The 24604-nt window shown below is 53.9% G+C and overlaps 8 protein-coding genes across 8 annotated transcripts; 3 read left to right on the forward strand and 5 right to left on the reverse strand.

Moving 5' to 3' along the window:
• Window positions 1–1069: 1069 nt before the first annotated feature.
• CABS01_12456 (mRNA cleavage and polyadenylation specificity factor complex subunit) lies at window positions 1070–3597 on the forward strand (the record flags this gene model as incomplete). The annotated part of the gene is made up of 7 exons (XM_060545809.1): window positions 1070–1413; window positions 1485–1650; window positions 1703–1833; window positions 1898–2101; window positions 2163–2517; window positions 2569–3412; window positions 3467–3597. The coding sequence occupies 7 exons, from the start codon at window positions 1070–1072 to the stop codon at window positions 3595–3597; spliced, it is 2175 nt and encodes a 724-aa protein (XP_060396344.1).
• Window positions 3598–6993: 3396 nt separating this feature from the next.
• On the forward strand, window positions 6994–8591 carry CABS01_12457 (uncharacterized protein; the record flags this gene model as incomplete). The annotated part of the gene is made up of 2 exons (XM_060545810.1): window positions 6994–7105; window positions 7312–8591. 2 exons carry the CDS (start codon window positions 6994–6996, stop codon window positions 8589–8591), a joined length of 1392 nt encoding a protein of 463 aa, XP_060396345.1.
• Window positions 8592–10754: 2163 nt separating this feature from the next.
• On the forward strand, window positions 10755–11980 carry CABS01_12458 (pyridoxal-phosphate dependent enzyme; the record flags this gene model as incomplete). The annotated part of the gene is made up of 2 exons (XM_060545811.1): window positions 10755–11082; window positions 11154–11980. The coding sequence occupies 2 exons, from the start codon at window positions 10755–10757 to the stop codon at window positions 11978–11980; spliced, it is 1155 nt and encodes a 384-aa protein (XP_060396346.1).
• A 3206-nt stretch (window positions 11981–15186) lies between these two features.
• CABS01_12459 (RNA recognition domain-containing protein) lies at window positions 15187–16309 on the reverse strand (the record flags this gene model as incomplete). The annotated part of the gene is made up of 2 exons (XM_060545812.1): window positions 15187–15760; window positions 15927–16309. Coding segments are annotated over 2 exons (957 nt in total), but the record flags the coding sequence as incomplete, so codon positions are not given.
• A 1225-nt stretch (window positions 16310–17534) lies between these two features.
• CABS01_12460 (helix-loop-helix DNA-binding domain-containing protein) lies at window positions 17535–19112 on the reverse strand (the record flags this gene model as incomplete). The annotated part of the gene is made up of 3 exons (XM_060545813.1): window positions 17535–17893; window positions 17946–18926; window positions 18998–19112. The coding sequence occupies 3 exons, from the start codon at window positions 19110–19112 to the stop codon at window positions 17535–17537; spliced, it is 1455 nt and encodes a 484-aa protein (XP_060396348.1).
• Window positions 19113–20200: 1088 nt separating this feature from the next.
• On the reverse strand, window positions 20201–20458 carry CABS01_12461 (uncharacterized protein; the record flags this gene model as incomplete). Its single annotated transcript, XM_060545814.1, has 1 exon — window positions 20201–20458. One exon carries the CDS (start codon window positions 20456–20458, stop codon window positions 20201–20203), a length of 258 nt encoding a protein of 85 aa, XP_060396349.1.
• A 633-nt stretch (window positions 20459–21091) lies between these two features.
• On the reverse strand, window positions 21092–21532 carry CABS01_12462 (uncharacterized protein; the record flags this gene model as incomplete). Its single annotated transcript, XM_060545815.1, has 2 exons — window positions 21092–21346; window positions 21401–21532. 2 exons carry the CDS (start codon window positions 21530–21532, stop codon window positions 21092–21094), a joined length of 387 nt encoding a protein of 128 aa, XP_060396350.1.
• A 1255-nt stretch (window positions 21533–22787) lies between these two features.
• CABS01_12463 (uncharacterized protein) lies at window positions 22788–23543 on the reverse strand (the record flags this gene model as incomplete). Its single annotated transcript, XM_060545816.1, has 2 exons — window positions 22788–23303; window positions 23352–23543. 2 exons carry the CDS (start codon window positions 23541–23543, stop codon window positions 22788–22790), a joined length of 708 nt encoding a protein of 235 aa, XP_060396351.1.
• Between the last annotated feature and the right edge of the window lie 1061 nt (window positions 23544–24604).

Consider the following 24604-nt stretch of genomic DNA (forward strand, 5'->3'; position numbering starts at 1 on the left):
AGTTGATTGCGGGAGGCAATTTGCCACGATCTGGGTGGAAGAGAATGTGGACAGGATCATGCTCGCCCGAAAATGATCGTAGAATTGCGCGGGCCATGCCGGGCGCCTGAGCAAAGCCTCCCGTGTTACTCGACGGAAATACGCATGCTGGAATAGTGTGCTAGATAAATATACATTTATATGAAGAAAGAGAGAAAAGACAAAAATGCCTTCATTGGAAGCACTGAGGCTTAGACTCATGGTACCTACGTATGGGAAGCTGGTTTTGAAGCTGCATCTTTCTCGTAGCTTTTGGGCCCTGCGACCTCAAGCTCAAAGCTCCAGCCGGTATTTAGGTTAGTTAGGTGCATTGAAAACATCCTTGATCATTACATCACGGCAGGCGTTTCCGATTTTTCGTCACGAATGCCGATTTGCATCATTCAATTGAGAACGCACCACCACGGTAAAGGTTCTCTTTAATTTGAACAAGCGATACTGAGTCCAGTGTCCGTGGATAGAAGTGACTGAAAGGTAAGGTACCGTGCGTGCCTTCCATGCCCGATGAGGAGGGTCCACAGCTCCCAGGCTCTAGGGCAGCCGATGCGCTAACCCAAAACAGCCAGGAGCCGTCGACACGCCCCGTCATAATCCGCGTCGCTTGTCACGCAGGTCCCTCAACGTCGGCAGGTGCTTGCTGCCTCTTCTTGCACCCGCAGGAAATACATCAGACTTTTGGAGCAAGGCAAACAGAGGAATCGCATCGACGGGTAGCCGATACGAATCGCCGGGAAATTTCCTCATCGCACATCTGGCTTTCGCCATCCATTCCGACGAATTACACGACTCTTGACGATTGCGACTGTGTGTTTATCGGCGCGTTGGAGAATGGTGATCTGGAAAAGCTTGAGCTCTCCATATTTCGACAAGTCGCGACAGCTGCTGCCCTCGTGATACCCAAGTTGTCTTCCAACTTGCCCGAGATTCGATATCCAACAACACTTTTACGTTTCATCGACTTTCACATTATTTCTCCATCTGCCTAAAATCATTCAGACTTCAAGCGTCTTCGCCATCGCTTGCTGCAATCATGGCGGCTCCCTCCCCGCAGGTGTCTGTGAGCGACCAGATTCGCCAACTAAACGACGCCAGGAAGCTCGTTCTCGGTGACGTTAAGTACTACCCGACGGTCGTCAAAAGCATCCTACCAATCGTCGGCCCCACAGCGGGCGTCGAACTGCGCAGATGGGGCGCCGATTTCCTCGCTGAAGCCTTCGCGACGCCAGCCCTCCCCGGAAGCGAGAAGGAGACGATGCAGCTGTTTGTGCTGGACACTCTACAGACGATGGTCGAGACCCCCAACGAGGACGCCCACGTCCTGCGAAGCGCTATTCAGACGGCAGCCAGCATCTATCCCTTTGCGCTGCGATGGATGTGAGTGCGCATCTACTTCTTCGGCATGCTCTGGCTGCGTTGCGTGCATCGGAGGCTAATTGAATCGGTAGCATCAATAACTCGTACGACACATTTACATGGGAACGGATGGTCGCGATAAAGCAGAGGATCCTTCGAATTTGGGACGATGCCGAATCCACGGTGCGGATATGCTGTATCAAGTTTGCCCAGCGAGTTGTTCTAGCACAGTCGGCGGCGAACCCCAACGAACCGAGAGTACGATGAACCCAAGAGTATGCATTAGTGTTGTTACTGACTTAGGGTCTAGCGTGGTGATTCCCTTGACATATCACTCGACAAGATCCCGCCAAACCACCAGACGTTGGATGCTAGGACGCTCGACGCCGAAGGGGCTGGTTTACTGGACAGGATACTGAGCATACTGCAGGAGAACAGCAGGTAAGGATTGCAAGCGAGAGCGGGAAAGGTCCGACGATAGCTAACCGCAGCACCATGATGATAGTGATGTGTTGCTCGTGGATGCCACTTTGAACTGCCTGTCCATTTTGATCCGCAGTCGCCCGGGCACTGCCAATAGGATCCTCAATGCCGTTCTCAACTTCAACCCGTTGAAGCTTGCAAACTCGCCAATGACCCCTAGAACTCGTGTAATGGTTAAGTCCATGGAGAAGACTACTCGAATGCTCTTGATACATCTAGCCAAACGGTATATCCTTAGTCCCATGTGCACCATTCTGCTGGTTTCATCGCTAACCATTGTAACGAAGCGATCCTCATAATCCCATGGCGCAACGGATTCAACAGCACGTGGAGAGAATGATGCGCATGAGACACGAGATCTTTGATGAATCTGGCCGGAAACGTGCCCTCGAGGCACAGCAGCAACAAGAGGGTATAGAAGCCAAGCGCCAGCGGATGGCACCTCAAATTGCGACAACGCCGCAGATACAAATCACGCCACTACCGCCAGGCCCTCACAGTCTAGGCGACGTCTTTACTCTTACTGGAAGCGAGGGACTGAAAGCGTTTGACGTGGGCACTTTGCCTACAGCTTTGGCTGCCAAGATCAGCATCACCACGCTCCTTCGGACAGACGCCCAACTGCTCGCGAAAGCTGTCGAGGTAGGTCTGAGTCGATATATGCAGGGCGTGACCTTTACTAACTCTTTGCAGGGTATCCGAGGACGACTCAATGTGCTCGCTGCCCAACCCCCACCACAAATCGATCCCGAAACCGCTCCTCTTGGCGTAGAAGAGGACGACGATGAATACGAGCCAGATTTCTACGCCGCCGAGGACAACGAACAGATCCTCAACAAGCTTGACAGCGACCCTGTAACCAAACCAGATGACGGTGATCTCGGTCTGAGGACGTTTAGACTACCACCTCCACCAGCACTTACGCCTGAGTTGGCACTCAGTGCGGGTCAAGGCTCTGTGATGTCGCTTTTCCAGTTCGTCAAGACGTTAGAGGACCCTGCGAAAAAGTCAAAGTCTGGCATCAACCGATTGGCTGCCAGCACCAACGACCGAGAATCTTGGATCGCCATTATTACGCGCTTAGCCAGCCGTTCGTCGGCCGGCTTGGAGGGCGGTGTAAAAGACGAGGCCACTGGCCGTCTAGCTCTCGGTGACAGTATCCGGGAGTCCCTGTATACCTACGTCCTCGAGGACTTCCGCCGCCGTATCGATGTTGCCATCACATGGCTACATGAAGAATGGTACAACGATCAGCTGCAGAAGAAGCAGGATGGAGGCCATCCCCTGCACTACGAGAAATGGGCCCTGAAGTTGATCGACGGCTTCTCTCAGTACCTCAATGCGCAAGACAAGGTCATTACTCGGTTTTTGGGCGAGATTCCCGAGCTCAGCCCTGCCATCTTATCACGCGTCAAGTTGATGTGTCGGGATCCGTTGGTTGTGCCCCTGGCGTTGACAAGTCTGTTGTACCTGGTCATGATGCGGCCGCCGGCCAAAGACTTGGCTCTGGATACAGTGCAAGATATATGGACAGAGTGTATGTGCTATCCTTCGCTACGCGTGTCATTAACGATGCTAATTTTGTGTACAGACGAGGACGCACGGCCTCTGGCGGCAAAATACTTGGTTAAGTTCCGGCCGACCTGGTTAGAATCGGCGAAGGCAGCTGCAGAGGCTGGAACAGCACCAGCGACGAACAACACGACGGCTATCACAACATAGGATGACCATGACCAAGGCCGATCTCAAGCGACTGCATAGACCGTTCAAAGACGGCATTGAAAGCGGAATGGTTTTGCGGAGGATGGATGATTTGATAGCCGCGGAAACCCAAACGAATACCCAAGGAAAAACTGGAGCGAATCGGGCAGCAATTGGTCTCCGGGGCCCACTGACTTGAAGAGATGGAGAGAAAGCAGAGAAGGCATAAAAAGACAACAGGAGAATGCCACGGAAGCAAATCGGCGTGAGCATAGCATGGCATGGCATGGGTCTGGCGTTCGATCGGGGACTCGAAACCATGGTAAGTGTACGGATAAACTGTATACATGTAAAATCAAGGGCCATCAGAGGCCCGGAAAGCAAAGTCTGTTAAACCAGTTGATGTGTTCTTGAGGTGGTGACAGCCGGATACCTTCCTCTTGACCTTGTCATTCATACACGAGAAATTAGTGCAGGCTGCCTGGCCTAGCCTTCCCGTCCCCCTCCTGGCAAATAACCACGAGTATACCTAGCACCACACAAGCAAGAAAACGTATACGAGAGAGAAAAAAACATACAACACCAGGTATTCGCTGATCGTCACCGACTCAACTACTAATCTGGCCCTCATCAGCTTGTCTATGGGAGAGCGGACGGGATCCCGAATTCTCTGATGGGTGTGGTCGTATGTGTCTATGTTGGAGAGGTGAATCCATTATATACCTTGGGTTGAGGCGTGTCCCGAAGCCATACGCATACGACACCCCCGCGGGTCGCATGTATGACGGGCGGGGGAATGCGGCAGGCGACGGGCTGGAGCTGACGAAGCTCTCGGACACAGAGTGACGGATTCTTCTCCGGGGAAGGATGGAAGGAAGGAGGGGGCATGGACGGCCTCGGTCCCTCAGGTCTGACGTTAGCGTCGGTCGGTCTAGGGGTTTCCGGGGGAAGTTTTGGTATGGCAGTACGGGGGTTGGAGATGTTTTGCCCGGTGGTTGTCCGGTTTGGGCGGGCTTGGCGCAGTGTGTCATTTTATGGGATGTTGAAGGGTACGTAGACCGAAGAAACAGATACTGTTGAGCTATTCTGGGAGGAGGGAAGAGAGACGGGAGGGGAGTGGAATTTCGTTAGTATCACGAGCTTCGAGGTACGGTTAGCGACTTCGATGGGTCCAACCTAGGTAGGATCTTGGTAGGTCCTCGAGCAATGTCTACTGTTTCGGATAACGATGTCAATGTTGAGGTGCATAGATTGTAGATGTATGTGTGTGTATGTGTGTGCGTGTGTGTGTGTGGTCGTTCTCGCATGCAAGCTGCCGCGAGAAAGCCAATTGCCCCGAGGTGTGTACTAATTATAAAGACGGCGGGTTGCGGATGGAGGCCGAACACCTGACGAAGCCCTCTTGCTGAGTTGAGACGGTATCTGTCGTCTTCCTTGTGTTCTTCCCGCTGCAGGCTCAAGTAGTCTTTCGGGATGAGTATGGCGGGGGGCGCAGTTTCAAGATGGGATGAGGGTTATGGGAGGAGGATAAAGTTGATAAGCCTTGCGTTCAAGTAATGGGTTCCTTGAACGGTGCCCGGGAAAAGGGGGCCCGGAAACGATCGGTCCAGGGGGTAGGGGAGAAATCGTGTATTTGGGCTCAGCCGCTGGTTACTGGGATAGGGGTGTCTTTTTTTTTTTCCTTTGACGAGGTGAAAGTGACAGTGAGATGCGGCTCAGATCTGCGCTGGGATTAAAGAGCTTTCAAGCTGGGGACGGGATGAGACGGATGCTGGTGGCGAAGGGGGTTTAAGGATGGGGTTACTGGCAGCTGGGTGTGTATCTTTACGATCTCAAATGTTGGTCTTTGAGATTGTTCTTGGTATTAGGGGACCGAAGGAAGAGAGAGAGTGTCTGCTAGGTAGAGTTTATTCAAGGAGGCTGGCGCATTACATACACAATGCGATTATCCAGGCTCATATTCTAAGTGTGTGGTGTTTCGTGTGGCCATGCAAGGCGGCTTCTAGAGAAAGGGGGGCTATTCCTAGAATGAGATTTGAAGGGAAATTCAATGTTATGCGCATTTGTATCATGGAGATGTCGTTTTTCGCTTTAAGATGCGCCGTTGCCCCTTACCTGATGACTTCAGGGGGCTACCAGTCTACGTACATAAGTAGGTAGACACATGATCCGTAATGGAAGCTGTAGGCACATAAAAAGAGAGCAATACATAATAGGAGGGCCGTGCATGAGCCATCCCCATGCAACCTTTTCCTGCAGAGGCTGAGTGACGCAGCAGCCGGGTTGCTGGGGAACAGGGTGCTCTCCTGCTTTTTAGTGGGGGTTTCAACTGGTTAGTCAGGGCAGATGAGTGGTCACGTCAAGGTTGTCATATCGGTCTGCCGGTGGCCCCCGTTTGCTGTGATTTGTTCGGTGCCCGCTGTGTTGTGCGTTGTGCCTCGATGCGGTGTGTTCTACTGTTGGTGGTGTGCTTTGCCTTATGGTTGCAAGTTCCGTTGTCAGTGTTGATGTTTTGTTCACGTGCCTGGCTAAGTAAGGCAAGGAAGTTATTTGGTATTGTCTTGTATCAAAGACGGACGAAGAAAAGCAATGCAGAGCAGTGAACAAGACACAGCGGGTCCCCTTGGCCGAATTGATCATTACTGCGTACTCCGTCCACAATTGCATGCCCGTACTGAAGGCACCCGACCCTAGGAATTACCAAATGCCCGCTCTGATCTGCCTTATGCTTGTCTCGGCCGCCGTTCCTGCTTAGTTTTCATCTGGGCTTTTCCCTTCTCGCCCGACCCTCCTTTCCCACCTCCTGTCAGAGGAAGATTGTCCACACTATCTGACTGACGTAGGACTAGGTAATACAATACCTGACCTACCTACCTGACCTTACGGATAACTCTGAATCCAATCCAGCCTTTTGTCATTCAAGGCCGAGATTCCCGTCCCATCTTTCTTCCCGTATTTTCTGCCTGTCTCTCTCTCTCTCTCTCTCTTCCTTGCATTGCCCTCGCCGCATGGGCTTCGCGTGCTTCTTCCCAGCTGTAATTGACCACCACCACACCCACCACGCTTGACCCGGACATCCGCCCATTCCAGGCAGTGCGTGTGTCTGTCTCTCGTTTACGGATATCGAGTTCAGTCTCTTCTTCCCCCAAGAAACCCACCGAACCCGCGCATCCAATCCCACGTCAGCCGCCGGTCCGACATCAGACGGGCCGCCGTTTTCGACCGCAGCTAAAATCAACCAACGCCCAATCCAAAAAAGACGAACGCGCGCGCCCCCAACTTTCTGCTGCAACCACCCACCACGCCAACACTAAACAATCTGCAAACTACCAGACCGTCGACCAGCCTACCTGGGCCACCACCGTCAACAACCCCAAGACGACGACGACGACGACTGAAATAACATGAGCCAGAGACATGCCTAGTCGACTGCAAAAACTCAATAAACACGACAAGCAACGGCTCCCATCCAACCTTCCTCAGGTACCCGTACCCGACTTTGATATTCCTCCACAAGACTTTGTTCTCGGTAAGGGTCCCCGTCCTTGTGCACTCTTTGCTTGAAACCTCGCCCCCATCCACAGCCCGCCCACTCCACGCCATCTTCTGTCTCTAGCCTCTCCCGACAACCTAAACCTTTCAGGAGTCTGGCACTGGCGCTATACCACTCCGCTGCCGTTCCTGGAACTTACGGAAGGAAAGGTGACCGTCGTGCTGACCTCGAACCTCCTCAAGACCTCCACACCTCTACCTCAACAACTTCCGCCAAAACGTCTTCTTCCCCGACGACAACGACGACGGCCCCATCGCTAAATGGTCTCTCGAGCAGTCGACGCACACTCGCTCCCCCTATCACCACCTCCTACTTCTCTCGTAACGTACGCAACAGTAGCTTGAACACGCGCATCGACGGAACCCACCAGTCGACGCCGAGCCCTTTCCCTTCTCCCCGAGGCGCCCCTAAGATGGTCCAGACCATCCGAACAGTACCCAGCTTCGAAGCCGCGAGCGACACGAGCTCCGACGCACCCTCACACACTTCCGCATTCTCCAGTTCCGTAAACAGCAACGCCAGCGCAGTCAGCATGGCATCGAATCACCAAGAAAGGACGCCAGGCGTCAAGTTAAAGCACGACTGGCCTCACGCCAGCAACGACAACACCATCAAAATAGACTCAGCGAGGAGGGAAGAGACGCCGCCTGCCGACGATGAAAACGCCGCTCCCGTACCCGAAGGACAAGGCCCAGGCTGGGACTCGACCATTGGCAAGGCGGGTCTGGGAAAGACGGGACGGGTCATCAACAAGCTCGTCAGCGACAACGAAGCCCTAAAGCGTGACATCCAGATTGAACGGCTACGAGCCGAGGAGGCCAAGCAGGCCGCCAAGCTGGTAGAGGACAAGATGGAGCGCATCATCAGCGACTACGAGAGCCGCCTTCTCGAAGCGAGCGTCACCAAGACGCTCCTCAGCCGCAAGGAGCGCCAGGTCGAAACCCTCCACGCCAATGTGGAACTAGAAAAGAAGCGCACGGCGGACGCCAAAGAAAAAGAGCTCCTGTGGCGCGACGAGATGGAAAAGATGCGCGCCAGCACGACGAAGCAGGTCGAGGACGCAAACACCCATGCCGCGCTCATGGAGGGACGGTATAACGCCATCAGCTCGCACTGGAAGGACCAGGGCGACGAGGTGCAGCGCGCGCACCTAAAGCTGCGGTCCGAGATTGCGGGCGTCGTCGAGGAGCGGCGGCGCGACGACGAAAAGATTGCGGCGCTGCGGGACCTGTGCGACCAGCAGGACGGCAACATCAAGGAGCTGAGGCGGCAAAAGGAGGAGATCCAGAAAAAGTTTGACGAGTACAAGGCGCAGCAGGAATTCTTGCTCAAGGATATCAAGGCTGGCGTCGCCGGGCGGGATGCCGAGCAGGAGAGGTTGCTCGAGGAGACGAGGTCGACGTTGGCGAAGCTAAAGTGGGCGCTCAATGTGAAAGAAAACGTCAAGGATCTGCTGCAATGATTTGCGACCGTTGCGTTCAGTTCGAATGGAAGAGGGGGTCTCCTGAAGCCATTCCCTCTTGCCAACGGCTTCTCATCACTACGATCCGACCTCGCCGACCCAATCATGCAGGAAAAGCCTATTACACCCGGCAACCCACTACTATAGCCATACCCTTTACTGTCAAATCCGCGACAGGCCTTGTCGCCGGCCCGTTTCGTTGCACTCGGAGATCTCGTCCACACACCACGCGTCAACGCGAGACGACGCAAAATAACAATTTGCCACGACAAACCACACGGTCAAGAAGAAAGCCGTGCATGGTAAAACATACAAGGACATATCAAGAAAGGGTGACGCTCTGAGCCTCGAGCCTCGAATTTGGATTTTCTTCTGGCCTTCTCCTCTCTTCCGACTATTCACTTCTCCAAGACCGATCTCGGTCGAAATTTTACGTACCCAAATCGGGGTTCAATGGTAGAGCCATGGTCCAAAAGTACCTGGCAGAATCAAGAAAGGGGGTTTTCTGGATACAGAAGTTGGTTTTCTCACTTCGTTTTTTTCTCAAGCATAACCTATGGAAAAGGGGACATGATCCAATACTCAGGTGAGGGGCATTTGAAAGTTAAAACCGGGCAATCAGTCCTCACGCCTCGACTTTTTTTTTTTTTCGTTCCAGAGAGCAATGGCAAATCAAAAAGACCAAGATGCGAAAGTAGGGAATCTGGGAGTTTTCGGCGTTGAAGCTACGGCATAGGGGTATTTGGGTCGCATTCGTGGGGGTTATTGGGGAAGATGCTGAAGATGCTTCACACTCCCCACCTCCCTCCGGTTGACGTCTATAAAACGCTCTTTCCCCCTTTTTGGGGCGAGCCAGCCATGGGTCTTGATCAGATCTCGGGTCAGAAAGAGAAAAAGAGAATAGACTTTTTTTTTGTTTAATTTCCCGATTTTCCCAGTGATGTCCGACGAACCTGCTTTATGTCAGAGAAGGAGGAGCCTACCTCTTTTCAAGTGTCACGGCTAAAAGCCATGTTACTTGTACCTACCACCCCCCGACCGATTGCACGTTTTACGGGGAGAATGGGTCGATGATGACGGATCATGATGATTATAGTGTCTGCACCTCCCTTCATCAGCGTGCCGACACGCTTCATAAAGTCTTGCAAACGTTATGTAGGTCTAAGATAGTCCTCACTGGTTTTCCTCTGTACGTGGGAACAACATTGTTTGAGAGGTCGGCTTGCAAAGTTCTTGGCCATGTCTTCAAATGGAAGTGACTGCATCGGCTTCAAAAGCAGTTTGTTGGATGGTAGTATGACGTGGAAGTATTACGTACGGCTGTTTTGACTGTATGGTTTGGCTATTTTAACTATATACCACAAACACCAGCTATTAGTCGCTCACGTAGTTAAGCACTTCCAGGGTCGTATTACACCCAATTATGTTTGCCTGGCTAATTAATTAAAACTATGAAGATCTTTACTCGTGGTCGACGACCACAATAATCATCAATTATACACATTATGGCGGCGCAAGTCAAAAACAGCATAATATCATTGTACGAGCGCCTGCCGGCCGTTTGCAGTAGCACATAGCTAAGATATACGATTCAAAGTCTTTCCTAGAGATGATTGGAATTTGTTGGCTGGGGAATAGCCCGTTCTGCGGTGCTCAACATGATTGATCAAGGAGAGTTCATAGCCTCGGAAGTCAGACCCGATGCTGAAGCCCTGCCATAACCTCTTGCATATGGTGTTCAACTGCTCGCTAATTCTCCTAAGTGGACGAGTCGTCTCATTGGAAGTCAAGTTCTCTCGACCTCGGAGACATGGTCAAGTTGCCGAGTGCATTTCGGCGTCGTTGTAAGTCCTGCCGAGAGTCCCACTTCCAACCAAGACGTAAACACCGCGAGAACGACGTTGACGCCGGGTTCCTTACCCGAAGCAGCTCGATGACTTCAAACAGAATCATAGTATAATAGTAATTGATATCTTGCTATCTTGCAGTTCTGAAAGCCACGACCACTTTGATGAGCATGTCAATTGAATAGCACCGCGGCTCAAACCTCGCGCATCTTGATATCATTTACAAGCCAGACTCAAGCCCACACTAGAACCAAAATCAATACCCATTACCATCCTATTACAAAGAACTGCCTTCATCTCAGCCGCTGTCATAGTCATGGCCAGCCTCTCAACCTGTCCTCCCCTGACCAGGGACTCGGTCATTCAGGCCCGCCATCTAATCAGGTCACACGTCCATCTGACTCCCGTTTTGACGAACAAGACACTGAGCCGAATGGCGTCGACACCAAGAGACCCTGCCGCGATCGGCAGCGGCCGTACACCAGCGAGACCCATCCTCAGGCTCTGGTTCAAATGCGAAAACATGCAACGCACCGGCGCCTTCAAAGCCCGCGGGGCCTTCCACGCCATAAAGAGACTCCAACAGGAGCCCGGATGGCTCGAGAGCGGCGGCAAGGAGAAGGGCGTCGTAGGGTACAGCGCAGGTAAAAGTCGCAACGCCTTGATTCCCTCCTCTAATCTCCCGCTTTACTGATCGAATTGGTCCGTCTTTCAGGTAACCACGCCCAAGCCCTCGCCTTGGCGGCCGCAGAAGACGGCATCGCGTCTCGCATCGTGATGCCCACCACGACGCGCCCGAACAAGATCGCAGCGACGAAAGGCTACGGCGCCATCGTCGTCTTCTCGGGGCCGGGATTCGCTGGCCGCGAGGCCGTCGCGGCCGAGATCGTCGCCGAGACGGGCGCCAGGCTCGTGCCGCCTCACGACCACCCGGACGTCATCCTCGGTCAGGCGACGGCGGGACTCGAGTTCCAGGAGCAAGTTTTGGAGCAGCAGCAGCAGCAGCAACAGAACTCCATCGGAGAGGGAGGAGGAGGAGGACGACGACGACGAAAAGGTCTCGACGCCATCATCGCGCCCTGCAGCGGCGGCGGCCTCCTCTCCGGCACAGCCCTCAGCTGCGAGGGCACCGGCACAAAAGTCTTTGGCGCGGAGCCCGAGTTCGAGGGCGCCGACGACGGGCGGAGGGGGTTCCGCTCGGGCGCGAGGATCGTCGCCCACGCCAAGACCCCCGACACGGTGGCGGACGGCCTCGCGGGCGCCGTCAGCGCCGCGCCGTGGGGCCTGATCTACGATCGGGGCTTGGTGGGCGGCATGTACGCCGTCACCGAGGAGGAGATCCTCGCGGCGACGCGGCTGCTCCTGGAGAGGCTCAAGGTGTGGGTCGAGCCGAGCGCGGCGGTGCCGTTGGCTGTCGCGTTGTATAATGAGGAGTTTCGGGGCATGGCGGAGCGGGAGGGGGGTGAGGAGGGGTGGGACCTGGGGCTTGTTGTTAGTGGTGGGAATGTTGATGTTGATGGGATGGTGAGGCTCTTCTCGTAGGCGCGAGACACTTGGAAGAGGGGAGGTGAAAAGATGATGAAGGTAGTTAGCAGCTTGTGAAAAGTCACATGTGACGTTCATTGATATACAAATATGGATAGTACTTGAAGTGCCATCTTCATCTTGTCTGTCCTCTTACCCAGGCAAGAGCATCAGCGGACTTGTCAGGGCCACCGACGAGAGCTTGGCCACATCTGAACTATAGAGATAGACCGCCGCGGGTACACTGTGGAGAAGACGGGAATCATGGGAAAAGATGGCCATCATGACGCTGGTCTGTTGGCAGTAAGTTACCAGGGCCAGCTTGCTCTTGCTTCAGTATTGTAAATATATTCCAAGTCAAGAACTCTCTTCATCATATGTAGTAGCGTGTGTTCAAGGGGGCGAGTAGTTCAGATGACGAAGCTTTCTTTGGGGTGATAGTTGTGACTAGAAACCACATAATGAAATTTTTGATAATCTAGAACCCCGGCTACCAGATGATGTTTTCATTGCTCTCTTATTTCCACGGCCCGGAGTAAAGATTGTGCCGCGGAACTCACCGTCAATGGCTAGCGATATTCGGGAATCTAAAACCTCCAAAATCCAAGAGGCATGAGCTATTCAATTCCAATGATTATCATGATCAGGGCTGTCAAGTATACATATGCATCCCCAGCATTTGCGTTGGTGAAGACAAGCTTCATCCAACATCACGATCTCAAAGTTTCGGCTTTACCCTTCATAATCCAGCTTTCGGCTACGGTGACCAAGCAAGCAAGCTCGAATCCTTAACGGGATAATCGGCCGGTTGGCCCAATGGCAAGGCGTCTGACTACGATTCAATCAGTTATCAGGAGATTCTGGGTTCGACCCCCAGGCTGGTCAATATTCTTTTTGCGCTTGCTTGCAGATTTTTTTTCCTTGACTCGATTTTTTTGGGCGCCGGTGCGTTGGTGGGAAAACGCATGTCGGGAGTGGGCTGGCCGGGCCTCTGACCAACCAGAATCATCTATTCCGACGAATTTGGAAGAAAATCTAAAACGGTGTGTTGGATTTTTTTGGAGAAAGGTATCCGGTATCCATCCGTACGGATGGATAGCTTGGACCGGGGGAGGGGGGGGGAGCCTCGGGACAGGCGGGTCTTCCACCGTTTTCCCACCGACGTCGAAAGGGTATCAACCCATGTGTCTACATGGGACGGCCTGGGCGCGAGAGAGCTTCGCGCGTTTATAGCGTGTCGCGATCAAAGTTTCTCTATAATACGTGTATTCGCGACGGGTACAGAGTACCTCGTAGATGTTCGCTACTTTTCAACGGCGATGCCGTGATGTTGCCTGATCACGCCCCCCTTTTCCTATTTGAGGAACCTTTCTAGAAGGGGGGCGGACGGACCTTCTATGCTATCAAGGAGAAACATTGCGGGGGATAATGTGGTAACTTGTATGAACCCAGGGCGCAGGGGAAGGGGGTGGGAAAAGGGGAGTGAACGTGCGAAAAAAGGCTGAAAGTCAGGAACGGGTACGGATATCAATCAGTAGGATCGTGACTTTGTGAGTCCCGTTGTGACAGGGAAGGTGGGCGCGGGTATTCCGTTGTCATCTATCCATTCTTCTCTTGAATTCTCGCGAGAAAAGAAACTGACTCGGGTTGGGGGGTGGGGGACCAGAACAGGAACCGGGGGCCGGGGGCCGGCGGGTGGGTGTGTTTGCTCTCCTTGCGGGGCCTTGCGGCCGGAGGAAGCAGCGAGATCATCATCCTTCACAGACCTGACCTCCAGGAACGGGAGACCGGGGCAAGGGGGAGGGCGGAGGGGGGAAGTTCAGTCCGCGGGGCGGACCATGTGTTGCGAGAATGGCTAAATAGATTGCTCACGTTCGCCTTGACCGATGGCGATCCAGGAACCACAGAGTACTCCGTACACTATAGAAGAATCAAGGAGACAAGAAGAAGCTTTGGCCAGCTCCCTTGTCCGTCGTTGCCCATCAGAGAAAGTTTTCTCCATGGGACCCCCCGTGTAAAGTCATGCCGATTAAAAGCAGGGCCCATGGGGGTGATGGACTTGACGGATCATCGTGGACAGAGGTCATCCACAAGAAGCATGTCGGGAGACGAACAAGGTCATGGCTACGAGATACAGCCTCTACATAAGAACGGGGAAAGAAAAAAAAAAAGAACGGGGACTTTTCTTTCTCTCTCTTTCTCTTTTGGCCGGGTGCCGGGATCCAACATATATCTCAGGAGTCACAGCTGCCCGTCTGATCCATAGCCGGCCGGTCTTCACGGACACGAAAATGCTCCGGGCCCCGAAAGAAGGTCGGTGCTTCCCCCCCCCCCCCCCCCCCCGGGGGGGCCTCGTTCTGTTCTTTTTTCTTTCTTCCCCCGGCCCCCCCCTCCCCCTGCTCCCCGTCCCGCGCGCCTTTCCAGCGACAGAAAAACTCCCGGCGCCCCAAAAAAGGGGGGGGCTCCCCCCCCCCCCCCCCCCCCGGGGGGGCTTCCTGTTCTGTTCTTGTTCTGTTCTGCCCGGGCTCCCACGCCGAACGTTTCCGTCGGTCCTTCGTCCCGATATCCCGTGCTGCCCGTACGGAGTAAGGTGAGTAAGGTAAGGTGATAAGACAGCCTTGCCAAGGTCAAATGGACATCGGCGATTAGATAGCGAGCTCACACACGGCTACGAGCACTTTCGACCACGCTTGAGATGACACAAGGTGATAGACGTCAGTTGAAAGCAAAGCAAGTCAAAAGGTCTAGAGCAGATCATAACTGAAGTAGAGATATTACATTTTTTTTATACATGAAGATATGCCATGTATGCCCAAGATAAGCCCATGCTCAGCAAGAAAGGGCCTTCTTTTCTAGAGTTCGTATGATACAAATGCCCTTGTTCGGCTTTCAAGTTATTCATCGTTGCGTAAGGAGATGTGTCCCATCTTTTCTCCAAACACTTTTCTTTCCCCTTTTCCGCCCCGACATCTTTTTTCCCCCTCCAGGCAGCTTAGGACGCTCTCTCTTCAGTCATCCCTGACGCTTTTTCCCGCTAGGAAAAAAGCCACAAAAAAGTAGAAAAAATACAACACATCAGAAGATCTCGTACATAGGCCATTGGAAGGCCTTCAGCCACCGGAACATGAAATCATCGACGCCTTCTTGAGCTCACGAGAAGGGTCCTCGTCGATATCTTTTGTTCATCTTGCCAGCCGATACACCCAACACCCTAAAAAGGTAATTTAGGCATTCCAGTTGTTCTGCTGCACGCCAGCCTCGGGCTTCGTCTCCTTCTGCGCCTCCTCAGCCTGGGCGTGCTCGCTCTCGACGCGCTCCTCAACCTCCTTCGACGAGTCCCTGTCGCTGCGGCGACGAGGGGTGGAACCGGGGGCGTACCCGGTAGCCAGCTTGCGACCGTGAATCTCAGTCTGGCTGAGGACCTCCAAGGCCGCCGTCGCCGCCTCGACGGAGTGGAAGTCGGCGTGGGCGAAACCGCGCGGCCAGCCCGTCGCGCGGTCCACGGCGACGCGGACGTCCTTGACGCCCTCGAGGTTGGCAAAGAGGTCGTTCATGTCTTTATCTGAGGCCTCGAAGGAGATGTTGCCGACGTAGACGGTCGCTGTGGGAGGGCCGTCGTAGACGCTCTTTCTGGTCGCTCTGTTGTCGTTGTTTCTCCCGCGACTTTCCCTGGCGGGTCTGCTTGCGTTTGCGTCGCGGGCCTTGGCAACGATGCGGCGGCCGTGCCAAAAGGTTCCGTCGACGTTCTCGGCAGCCTCCTTCACGGACTCGGGGGTCTTGAAGTAGACAAAGCAGTAGCTAAAAGGGAAAAGATCCATAGGTTAGCCCCTGATCGACTTGAAATGGACAGTATACACATGTGCGTCTCCTCATCCTTGTAGAACGGAAGCTAGACCCATGAAGGGGGAAGGAAGATATGAAGCCGGAAGCTGCGTCAGAGGATCCAAGGTATTTTGAGACATACCTCTTCTTAGGAGGCATCGAAACGCCGACAACCTCGCCGTACTTGGAGAAAGCCTCGCTCAGCTCCTCGGGCTTAACATCGAAAGAGTAGTTTTGGACAAAGAGGACGTTGTCGCTGGGTTCCTGTCTCCGGCCCCTCTGCTCGGTACGGCGGATGGCTCCCTCGGCTTGGTCATCTTCACGGAACGCAATGGAACGGGAGAATGCTCTCGGCGCCGCGGCGGAGAAGGATCTGGCAGCGGCAGCGGCGTTCAGGGCACGCAGAGCAAAGGAGACGGTCTGGGACTTGGGCGCAGCGGCGACGGTGACCGAGCTGGTGAAGGCGGCGCGAGTGGCCGTGCGACGGATGGACTGCCTGACGTAAGGGAAAAGATTGCAATTAGCCTTCTTTAATCATGGAATCGCTGCCAAGTGCAACATGGCCGGAACAATCTGTAGCAGAGTACTTACATATTGGAGTAATGTGATGGGAGAATGGTAGACGGATTGATAGATTAAGAGAGAGAGACGGAAAGGGTGAAGGGCGAGATGATGTGGTGTGCAGATTGAGATTTCCATGGGCGAACGAGAAATTTTGGGATTACCGTGTCGAGGGTCGCGGTGATAAGATACGCTAGCCTCATTTAGACCTAGCGTATTTCGGCCGAGTACCCACTTGGAGTCCAGCCATGGAACCTTGGCCAAGCGGCGCATCATGCCTCCTTCTTAACGCATGTCAACCTTAACTTTTCGTCTTCGCCATTCATTCATATAATGAGTCGGTCCAAGATTATGATATTGCAACAGAACTGATATTCGCAGTTATCCCCCACCCCGCCTGGGAAGAGATTGTGATTGGTAGCTTCCATGGCCACTCGCTTCCAGGGAGAGAGACCTAAGCTCGTCTCTGGGAAAACAAATTCAAACGCTGGTTTCCCTTCGGTATCCCCCACCTGACCAAATAGGAGAGGGATGATCCATAATCTCCATCAGTCATTGAACCTGCCACCGAGTTTCCCTATATAATTTTTTTTTCTTGCCGGAGTACAGCAATGGACCACACAGCATGCACCCTAGATGCCCGCATCGCCGTCCCATTGACCAACGCGTAGGTATATACACCTGGCCCTCCGTACCGTTCCCGCCTCGGCCTTCTTGAGCCTTGCCCACCCACCCCCCAAAACAGATGAAACATAGGACGCCGTCTTGCTTTTTTTATCTACTGACCAAGGACGAGGGTATATTGTCGTCCCCCGGTATCAGTGCTGAACTGGAGGAGCTGATCTCAACGGAACCTGTGAGCCAGTGGCACACTCAGGTATCGATACATTCGACACAAAAAGAAACAAACAAACAGCCCGCCAAATGGCATTGTGGAGCATAACGCATTCCAACAGAGGCACAGAACTGTAATAGAACACGCAGACCTCCATGTGAGGCCGCGAACATGTGTTTGGGTATAGGTAGGTTGATCCTGCAGGCTCTTTGCCTACGGGGTTGCTGCATGAGCGGCTTATTGGCCCACGAGTGTGTGCCGCGGCGAGTGCCTGGGGCACGCTGCGTCGCATGATATGGTCATGTACATGATGACGGTTGATTCTTCCTTGCCTCTTCAGACTTTAATACGGGCTCAGTACCTCTCGGGACGATAGCCGTTAACTCTGGGAGCCTCGTACTGGACGCCCGTCATGGAGTCGGGGTTGGGCATGTTGCCGTTTAGCCCTCGGATTGGCGGCAACTCACGGCGAGCCGCGTAAGGATCCGCCTGATACCCTACCGCTGGGGGGGGAGGGACTTGAGATTGAGGCGGCGCCTGGCCTGTGGGGGATTGCTGTAGCCTCGTGTTGTGCAACTCATTCTGGAGACGCTGAATGTCTACACGCAAGTTGTGGTTGTCTTGTCGGAGACCGTCGTTTTCCTGAGCCAACGTTGTGTTTTGCGACTGCACCATGCGCATGACGTCTGCCATTCGTTGATGCTCGGAAATGGCTATTTCAGATCAGTCTCTGCTCCAAAAACGATACGGTTGCATGTGACGAACCTTTGGTAAGAATTTCCCACTTGGAGGCTTTTGAACCTCGTTCCTGTGGCATCAAGTCACGCAGTTGATCGAACAATTCCTTCATCTCAGTCCTTCTCTTGCGTTCCGCCAACTTGTGACTCTTACGCAGCTCGGGCGTGCGGCTGTAGGGTTGTGAGCCCGTCCGCGAGGCTGCGTCGTCGTCGCGCAAATCCCCAATTTGCTTGTGCTGCAACGAGTGGTGGTGAACCGGAGGGAAGTCGGAAGAGGTGCTTGATAGACGGTTGTTGAAGTCGGCAGGCTCGTCCAAACGTCTTTGGCCAGGCGGTAGTCTCGATTCCGTGGTGAACTGGCTGCTAGCTATGGACTCGGCGATACTGCTACGTCTCGAGTCCAAGTATTGCTCGTGGTGGCTGATTCGTTGTATCTCTTCCTCTGGGAAAGCCCACGCCTGACCCTTGGTGGGCTCCGCAGCTCGGGCGATGTTGCTCGTCGCGGGGCCTGTGATGGCCGGTGCGGTCCGGATGATCTTTGGGTGCTCGGGATTCCTGTCGCTGCTGGGCTGGTATCCATTGGAGATACGGTGTACGGAGAGATTGTCCAAACCGGGGCGAGGGTTGCGCTGCTGGTTGAGAGTATTCTGAATTGAAGTAGTCGACTGGTTGTGACTAGCGTAGGGCGAGTTCCCGCCCAATCTCATGTCGTGAAAACCCTGATTTATCCGGCTGTCCACACTCTCTCTTCGAGATCCAGGCCCCATGATGTCGTGAACCACTCCAGAATCCAGGGATGTCGGGCGCTCGAATCGACGCGGGTCAGCACTGCCGGGGGTTGTTGGCGATACCATGGCGGCGACGCTCATGTTGCTCTGCCCAGGCGACACCAGCTGAGGGATCATGTTAGCCGTGACAGGCGAAGGTGTCTTGTCTGCCAGCGAAGATTGGTAGCCCGACCCCGTGGGGCTGAGGGCGTGGTGCACAACGCCTGATGCCGCAGAGTTATCTATGGGAGGAAAAAGCGTTAGTTGCGCCCCCTCCAACGCGAGCGTTTCTATCTTTTTATGTCCAACGTACGCTTGCTTGAGGCATCTGTACTCGAATAATAAGCCGAGTCGCGGTTTTCGTCTGGGTTCAGTACCCCTGCTAATCCCGCAGGAAGCTTCTGTGAAGCTGGTCGCTGTCCGTCCATGTTGTATTTCGATGACTATCTCTGGTATGATGGCAAATGAAGCGAGACCAATAGTCGTCGTGATATACTTGGATCGAGTTCGGTGGTCGAAATGGAGGTCAAGTTAAAGAGTGGCCAGAGCGAGGCGAAGCGAAGCGAGGCACAGGAAGGGTGATAAAGTAGGCAGAGCCCAGTGTATAGCGAAAACGTGGCGAACAATTAGATTGTCCGGGGTCGAGTTGCGCTGGACATGCGAAAGCAGCAGCCTCTCTGTAGGCGTCTGAGAGCGCAGGCTGCTCGATTGGTGGGATTGTTTGGATAACGAACGGAAGGTGTTGATGAGAGGGGGAAGAAAGGCGCGGTGAGGGTGGGATGGAGAGGATTGAATAAAGACGAGGCCGAGGAGCAAGGAGGAGAGGTCTAGTAAACTCGAAGGTCGGCCGGCGTACAGTAGGTAGAGAGAGAGAGAGAGAGGTAGAGGCGAGTGGAGGAGAAAGACGTATCGAAGCAGGCAGTTTCAAGATTGGGAAGACGGTAGCTGGGGGTGGAGGGGATAAGATGGAATTGAGCAGGCGGGAGCGCTAGGTAGGCAGGGTGGGTGGGTGACTTGTTGGCCTGAGCAGACGAGCAGAAGGAGACTCAACCCGGAAGAAAGAAAGCTGGGATCCAGACTGCGAGAGGAAAAAAAAAAGAGAGAAGCAGCGACAGGCGGCGGCCTTGGAACCGGGGTAGGAGGGGAGGAGAAGAACAGAGGATGCACAGGATAGGACAGGACAGGATAGGACAGGATAGGACAAGCCCGGGACAGGGCAAGACAAGACAGGGTTTCTGGGTACAGGGGAGGGGGAGTGAAGCTAAATCAAAGTCTCTCGCTCCTCTTTCTGTCTTGTCTGTCTGCCTCTGTTTCTGTGTGTGCAGACACTGTCTCCCGTTTCCTTCTCTCTTCTCTCCCCTCAAGCTCTCTCCCTCGCTCTCTCTTCACCCCAGTGTTTTTTCTTCTTAGTCTTTCGCATCCATAGCGACTTGGATGAAGTGTCGCTGCTGCTGCTGCTGCTGGAAAGAGAGCGAACGGCACTGCTTGAATTTCGTTACTACCATCTACCCAGTACCTAGATAAGTACGCACAAAGCGAGGTATATTGTACAGTACAGAGTACCGCTCAGGTAGCTGGCTACCTCTCTGTCTCTGTGTCTATATCCGTAAGTATTTCTGCCCAGCAGCGGCAAAAACCACACATGAGCACCCCTCTTCTCTCCGCCAAGGAGGAAAAAATAGACAGCGGAATAAATGACAGAGAAAAAGGTGGGTAGGTACTGAATCATTTGCGGCTTGCCCTGGCGCCCATACGGCTCTGACATTGTTATCATGAAAGCCGCCGTCTCCAACCTCTCGTTGAGTCTCAAAAGTAGAATCGTTGCTGCTACATACCTTATGGTAGGTACGGATAGGTACTTATTCCTGCATCTTTGCCTTCGCTTTCCGCAGCTGTGGCCTGCCCGCTCGAAAATAAGGTATGCCAACGTATTGTAGCGCTACTCTGGGCGGGCAGAGCCACCTGGAATAAGGTGCAAGTAACCCGATCGAGTGCAGGTATCCATGCCTTCTGCGGCGTGCCAGTCGATTTCGCTGGCTGCTACCCAGATAGCTCACGCCTCCGAGGTAGACCCAGAGCATCGCATAGGGGGGGGGGGGGGGTCTGGCGTTCGCGATGAGGCAGACGAGAAAAGTACTTTGCCCTCAGGTATTCAAGACTCACTTTTCTCTGGACGTGCCTTGGGGTGTCACCCCGTCCACCTCTTTGCCATAACCATGCCGCACGGCGCCACGGTGGACGACGTGGCGGCACAGCCGAACCCTGCTCGGGGGTTTTTGGGCACGCATGGGCGCTGTTCACGTTTCTTATTTCCCGGACTCGGCGGTAGCGAGTACTTGGGATGTTTGTCCAGCCCCAAGGCAGCCATCCCTGTCCTGATACCAGCATGGCAAGCCATATGGCCTTGCTAATGTACCCATACACACGCCGTCCGCCGCACGCCCTCGTGGATGTGCCATACCACGCTGGGAAGCTCGAGGGAGAGGACGTCTCCGATGGAAGTGGGGTCGCGGCCCTCACATGCATCGAGCATCTGTTTGTCGTGTGGCATCCTGGGGAAGGTTTTTGCTAATAGCTCTATGTGGTGTGCGTGTGCGTATGCATCCGCGTACATTTGTCGTCCAAGTGTAAGTAGCTGGACAAAAGCCTCCCGTCTGTTCAACTGCTCGACGGTTTAGTGGACTCTGGGGCATCATACAGGGCTCCGGGTCCGTACCTTACTCTGCCCCTTCCAATTTGTGCCCTGCAATTTCACAGTCTTGTGTTGCTGTTCGCCGTTATGAAGATCTTTGGCAGTGGCATTCTTCTCCCTTCTAGCACGCTCAAAGCGGACCATAGAGCTGCGCATCATGAGGATTAATGCTGCATTGAGTACAGCAGGATGACAGCGCCAGCCGCAATGGCCATATCGCAATGTGCGTATGCGTACTTGAGCGTGTGACGCTATCGGTAAACGGTTGAAATGACGACTGTGCTCTGAAGAAACAACAGTGCCAGGGTCGCACCATGCCATGCCGTCGATGCCATGGCTAGCCAGATCACGCCGGTATGTTGGTCAGATCAGGCCGCCCCAAAGACGGGTCTCGGGCAGCGCAAAATAGGTATTTGCAGAAAAGGAGAGCCCAACAGCAAAAGGGATCGAAAATGACGGCGGATCTGATGACGGGCCCGCTGTTTTCATGTTTCGTCTCACAATGATCGAGACCAAATGCCACCCAGTTCGGGGCTTGCGAACTGGCGGGGGCCAGAAGAAACTTGAGAGGCTTGGCGGGCCTGGTCTGCGTGACTGCAAGAAAAGGCCCATCAAGATGAAAAAAAAAAAAAAAAAGTGAACAAGGCCGGACCGATCGTATTGGCATTCCAACAGTGCGCAACAAACGCCATCACCGTCATCTAGGCCTCGCTCTTGCGCTTCGGACTCGGAATCCGGTCCGGTCCCTGTACCAGACTTCAATGTCGGGGTTGTTCGCAGCCATGCCATGATCGCCAGTACCAGGACAGGTATCTGTAGGCCGTCGTACTTTTGTCGAAGAACCTTGGCAACCCGGTTGAGGAACTTGGGATGCCATTCTAGGCACAGCGGTCAAGGGGCCGGCCGAGAATTCCAGCGGTATCAACAATGACCGAGGCCTGATGCTGCCCTATATGTGACGACTTTAACTCAACATGGTGTCAATTTTCGGTCGAGTGGTTCTTTGCAGCAATGTGCAATAATTGACGAGCTGCTGCGGTCCATGTATTTGCTTGTCCTTGGTGCCTGAGCCCGCTTGTGAAATGCAGGTATGTTGTATACATGGGCATAATAGGCTGCTAATGACAGTAGTGCGTTGCGCTGCGTCATGGTATTGGTGCGATGGTCATTCCGTGCAGGCATGCGTGTGTAGCAATTGATATCCTGAATGCCGACTTCATCGTGAATTGCGGATACACGCAGCACCGACGCCGATGGGGTTTTAAAATCTTAGGCCCAGGGTCCCCTCATCAACAAACCCGTATCCTGACTGAAGGGATTTGGGTTAAGTAGTCGTAGGAGAACAGGGCCACCAGCCAACAGGGCTTGCCCCCGGTCCCGGGGACGAGACGGAAGAGGACGGCGTTTCTTGTCATCCCGGTTGGACGGCGGCCAGAGTGACAGAGCCAGCATCGAATCTAAAGATGGTCCAGTGGTCAGACCAGGGTGTCAGTCCTCGAAACTCAAGCCTCAAGTTGGTAGCCGTACTCCGTTGTGTACTGTAAATGAAGAGAGAACAGCAGTGGACGGACTGCCCTTTGGTGGGAGGCACTGTAGGGCAGGTGGTGGTGAAGGTGGGCACCATTAGCAGGGCCTGACATAGCATGGCTACCGCGTGCGGAGCTGGTAGCGGCCATAGCATATCAAGATGGGCCTCGAGGTGGTTGCTTGCCATGCTTGCCTCGTGCGTACCGGGCTGGGAACAAGCTGGGAGCGGCACCGTTTGCGACGGGCGATGCGGGATGTGCACGTCCATTCGTGGATGACGGATCCATCCCGCCATGTCAATATTCCAGGCGACTGGGTTTGAGCCGATCGGTCCCATGTGCATTCCATGCGGTACAGCGCCTGTGAGGATGCCGTACCACCACCGACAAAGGTTCCCGACCTAGGACTAGTCGGCCAAGCGCGGTGGATAGACGTAAGCAGAGCGCACCTCCGTCGGCCGTCCAAGCATGAAAACGATGGGCCGGGGGAGAAATCGTTCTTGGTCAGATCCAGCCGAGATCAGGTCCGTGAAGAAGCGGCACGAGAGGGAGGCAAGGAGGGACCCGGATCTTTGGAGCCAGAACCCTGAAATCCGTGTCTCGGGGTTGTCTGCTTCGTTTTTTTGGTTTTGCCGAACCATGGTAAAGCAACATGTGGTGATGCAAGGTAGACGGTGATGGTGTCGGATACTGGGCACCAACGTGGCAATCACCATCCGTAGCCAGCTTGGCAGGTCATATGGGATTGCATCGTCTATCCTTTGCTCGGGGACTGTAGTGTAGGAAGTCAGGAACAGAGGCTGCTCCACCAAAGACCGTCGCGAGCAATGTTGATATGGTCTGTACGGGTACACATTTTGTGCTTGGATGCTAGTTATTTCGGATTCTAACACGACGGGTGAGCAACCTTGGTGTTGTTTTTCTTTTCCCCAATCTCCTTTGGTGATGTGTGTGTGGTGTGTGTGTGTGTGTGTGAGCGTGTGAGAAAATAGGGTATTGGCTCTAACGTAGGGGGATGCAGCACCGTTTGTCCAAGATCAGGCAAGAATGCTCCCGTCGTTAGTCCATGGAGCCTTCCCGGGCAATTTCGCATACCTTCCACTTCCTTCCAGGTCTGCTTCGCACTTTCCGTCAGGACTCCAACATTCGTGTCTAAACCTCTGAGGGCACAGTGTCTGCAGATCAAGAGCAAGGTAGGTAAACACTAGGTATCTGAGGGAAAAGTGACCAGCAGTAGCCAAGGAGTGAAGTTGAGCGAGAGCTCTATAGCAAGTGGAGGTATCACGGTATGTCGAAGTCCACCCAAAGGGTCTTTAGTGTTGGCGTCTTCGTCTGTCGTGGCATGCAAGACAATAAGATACCCCACGTTTGATTCGGTGGTTCCAAAACGCTCGACAGGTCTTGCGAATATTGGCCAAGTGTCTCTGTCTTTTTTCGAGGGCTCTCGCATGTACAGTGTATATGGATACACACAATAGGTCTGGGTACCGTTTTCTTAGTCCTTTTCCCTTCCCGCAGCCAGTGACAGATGAGGGCTAGACCGTCGAGTAGACTTGGAAGTTGAGACACTAGGCTACTACCGTCGCTGAGTATTCTTTCTGTGAGCTGTACAGGTCAACAGGCCGTGTCCCGGAACTGGTCATGTCCGCGCCTCGGTGGCTGGGTCTAGAGGCGGCTGCGTTGGGATAGTGCAAGAGGCGTG

This window comes from Colletotrichum abscissum (assembly GCF_030869225.1).
Source record: "Colletotrichum abscissum strain IMI 504890 chromosome Unknown Scaffold_38.1, whole genome shotgun sequence".
Classification (NCBI taxonomy): Eukaryota; Fungi; Ascomycota; class Sordariomycetes; order Glomerellales; family Glomerellaceae; genus Colletotrichum; species Colletotrichum abscissum.